Genomic DNA, 3,930 nt, shown 5'->3' on the forward strand with positions numbered 1-3,930 from the left:
GAGTAAAACTCGCACCAAACTCTCCTAACCACATCAGAAAGTGTGCCACCCAGCCTAGAACAACACAAAAGCTATAAGAAAGCTATGAGAAGGGGAAAAAAATAGTAAAAGCACATAAAATATGCAAATGACCACGAGGTTCATACATAGTGGTAATGATAACTATCATGTTGACGAGTGACTCAAGTCCGAGGTGAGGTTCCAATGAGCGATAACATATATTTAAAAGATCGCGTACTACACTACTACGGTAAATGGAAGAAGCTGGCCCCCTGCATGTCATGATATTGGTCAAACATAAAACTCTTCAGCGTGTGTGTACAGGCAAAATAAATGTGATTCTTGCGTGGATGTGGTATACTGGTGATATGTTTGTCAGTATTTATATGCATTATCATTTATGTTGTGAGAGGTTGTTGCAGTTGTAGAGGCTGGTATAATCTCTTGTGTTGATTTATGATGTATGTATTCTAAATCGATTTTGTGTGGCGAATGTAGTAGATTTTGTAAGAGATTATGTTGTGATATTTATTTGGGACTTGTATAAATTTGTTGGCTGTTATGGGAATACTATAAATTATCATAATAATTGTAGAATGGTAGTTGTGTACATGGTGATATTATATTAGTTATATTTGTTTGTTAGATTATCTTAATATTTCTATTTATTGAATATACTCGATGGGTTAATGCGGAAATTGTGTCACTAAGACCATAGTCTAGGGGATGGTGGATTGCAAAATTAGAAAGCTTAGCAAATTTGGTGGGTTGATTAGTTAATGTGGATAGATTAAAGTTTTTTTCCTGACATTGGAGTATTGAAGGTGAATAAGGGTGTTAGTAATGGTATCAAATAATTCATGTTGTTCTTGTAATTTCTATTTTATGTTGCATGATCTAACCCTAGTCGACCAATGATGAATACTAGAAAGTGTGGTATACTTTTACTACTATTGCTATATCTTTTCTAGGATATAGATGTGTTGTAGGTTGACTTGAGGTCTCATATGTGGATCGCGCGTATTCATCATCAACTTCTGCACTTGACTTTTCATCAAAAGTTATGTATTTTCTTGTCTTACTCTATTTAGAAGATCATGTACATGCCTAGTCTAGATCGTGAGAGATGGATTCTTTATGTAAGGTAGTACATTAAGATGTATTTTGTCACATTAATTTTGGTATGAAAATGTATATGCTTAATATTTTAAAAGATTATATGTTGATTTTCTGGATATACTTGGTTAGACGGTAAGGATTCTCCTATCTAATTAAGAATATAGTAAGTTCCTACATGATATGTAATTTGGATCGTGACACAATTTTATTCAACTTTAAGTATAACTCTAATTTTTTTCAAACTTATTTTTCTAATCAACTTGAATAATTACTCAATATTTACTTAGCCTTCTAAAATATTATTTTTTCCAAATAAAGTTGGCTAAAATCACCTCATTCTTAAAATGAAATACTATTTAAAACTAAAAATGCTCAAATAATTCAAATAAATTATCGACTCATAGTGATTTATTCAATCTTGAACATGATTTAGGCACACTAGTAGTTTACATTATTAGAGATAAAGTTAAACACACATACAAAGAGAATTATAAGAACATAATGTTTATATTTTAGTTTATAATCAATAGTTGATAGCAGCCATTTGTTGAACGTTGATGGGGTAGCAATCAGAAGGGGGTCCATAGTATGCCCTTTGTGCCAAGATTGCATCCACGGCTTGTGTCGGATGAAATGCATCCCAGAATATATACTTACTCCTGTCTAGACATGGAAATTGATAGGGTAGACATGTTATTTGTCCCTGGTTTCTCCCCACTCCACAACATGCTCTGTCCCATACGTTAAATCCTGTCATATATATAGTGTAAATGTTAAAATTTAATGATAATTTCATTTTTGATCATGTAAAAGGAGTGTTTATATTACCATATCTGGCAGGGTTGTTCAAGATATCACCAATAGCAGCATATGTATTGCCATAAACAAAAACTGCTCCAGGGTGAGTGCCGTTGTTCATTATGCTGACGAGTGATTTGAGACCCTCATTGAAACTACCAAGTATCTGATTTACATAATCAACACATCTTCCTGGGGGTGCTTGTCCTGTGGCTAACTGATTGGGAATGCATCCAAGTGGTCCTACTCCAGCTACCAAGAACTTCCTCAGTCCTACACTATACAATGCCTGCATAGACAAGTCACAAGTATTTTTTGGAAAGACATTTATTAAGGTTATGCTCTGATTTTCTTATTTTATTTTAAGTTTATTTTTTCGAAAAGAAAAGACAAAACAATATCATAAATGTTTTTACTTTTTCTGAAAGGAAAATATAATTTTTATTCATATTTGGGTTATTCCTTCCTTAGAGGAAATGTTTGGAATCCTATTCATTAATACCCCTCCTCTTATATCAAAAACACAAGAACATCCACAATATTGCCGTTAAGAGACTTCGGTTGTTTTTATGCTTAATATTAGTTTTTAATTATCTTGGTCAAACTATATAATAATACTTTAATTTTTAATATAAGGTTTTGTAATTCAATTTATCACTATATGATTTGTAATTATAAGCTTCCGCATGATGCCCTAATCACTTTCGAACCCAACAAAGTTAACTTATATTGGGAATGAAATTTAAAGAACTATCTAGGTATCATATTAATCACAGCTTACCACAAGTTGTCTAGCATAATGATTGAGAAGGAGGTTGGAAAACTGTTGCGGATTATAGTTGATACTGGACGTATAAAGGGAAGGCAAGAGATAGTTGTTTATGTAGTCATTGCTTCCAAACACCATCACTGCTATTGATTTTGAGAGATATGTGTTTAAATCACCAGGACTCATCATCGTCCTTAATTGACTTAATGTGCTCTCAAAATTTATCACTTGTTGGCTCAACGTGAACCTTTCCATCTGTATATAAATATATGAACATATTTATCATTTCTATTGATATTTCACAAGTGAAGAGGAACGACAGAAGCGCATCTATATATAAATAATAGTATTACATAGTGTTTGCCAGTTTCATCTAGGATGCCACCAGCAGCAGATGCATAGTTTACTCCCCCGAGGATTCTTTCCCCTCTTGTGCTTGGATTTGCAAATGGTGGAGGAGAAGCCACTCCTAATAATTCTCCTGCAATTTTACCATTACATTACATAGATATAACTATATTGATTTTTTTAAGTATGAGTGCAAATATTTCAAAGAAAAATTACCAAGAATATCCACAAAAGTTTTTCCATTGGAAAATCTGCCGGTAGGGCCTCTGCTGAAATCAATCCCATAAGGAAAGTAGTTTGCTTTAGCAATAGTATTAAGGAAATTGTTATTTCCATTATCGACCAGTGAGTCTCCAAATACCCATAGAGCTGTAGGTGCACCGTGTACCGATGAAAAGTACATAAGAGGAAGAAGAACAAACAAACATATCATCTTTTCAATTTTAATGTTTATGAATGTGGATTTCATGACGGAATTCATTTTTCCTTATTAGTGTCATCTACTTTGGATTAAATATACAAGATGTAAGAGGGATAACCATATAACTTGTCATGTTACAACACTACATTTTTGTGAAACCGTTTAGCAGAAAATCTTACTTTAGTTATCAAACTTTTCCTATTTTTAATATCTTCTTTTGATTTTATCACGTCTAGTTCATTTAGACTTTCTTTGTTTGTTCACGTCATTAAATTATGGATATACATCTGCAAGGTACATGTGATGATGCTTTTTGTTCAATGTCTGAATGAATTCTGCATGTCCTTTGATTAATTTTTTTTTTTTTTACTTTCTTAAGTTTAGGGTAATTAAAATAATTTCTTTATAATTGTTAAATAAGAAAATACAACATTTATTGAGAATATAATACTCTGTCACTTTATTATCTCCTCGA

The 3,930-nt window shown here is 32.4% G+C and overlaps 1 protein-coding gene across 1 annotated transcript; it reads right to left on the minus strand.

Moving 5' to 3' along the window:
* Nucleotides 1-1,642: 1,642 nt before the first annotated feature.
* On the minus strand, nt 1,643-3,467 carry LOC102597702 (GDSL esterase/lipase At1g71250). Its single transcript, XM_006362661.1, has 5 exons — nt 3,251-3,467; nt 3,040-3,167; nt 2,699-2,941; nt 1,948-2,206; nt 1,643-1,869 (listed from the first exon to the last, which is right to left on the minus strand). Exons 1-5 carry the CDS (start codon nt 3,465-3,467, stop codon nt 1,643-1,645), a joined length of 1,074 nt encoding a protein of 357 aa, XP_006362723.1.
* Between the last annotated feature and the right edge of the window lie 463 nt (nt 3,468-3,930).

The sequence above is a fragment of the Solanum tuberosum genome, unplaced genomic scaffold (assembly GCF_000226075.1).
Source record: "Solanum tuberosum cultivar DM 1-3 516 R44 unplaced genomic scaffold, SolTub_3.0 scf00399, whole genome shotgun sequence".
In the NCBI taxonomy this organism is placed as follows: Eukaryota; Viridiplantae; Streptophyta; class Magnoliopsida; order Solanales; family Solanaceae; genus Solanum; species Solanum tuberosum.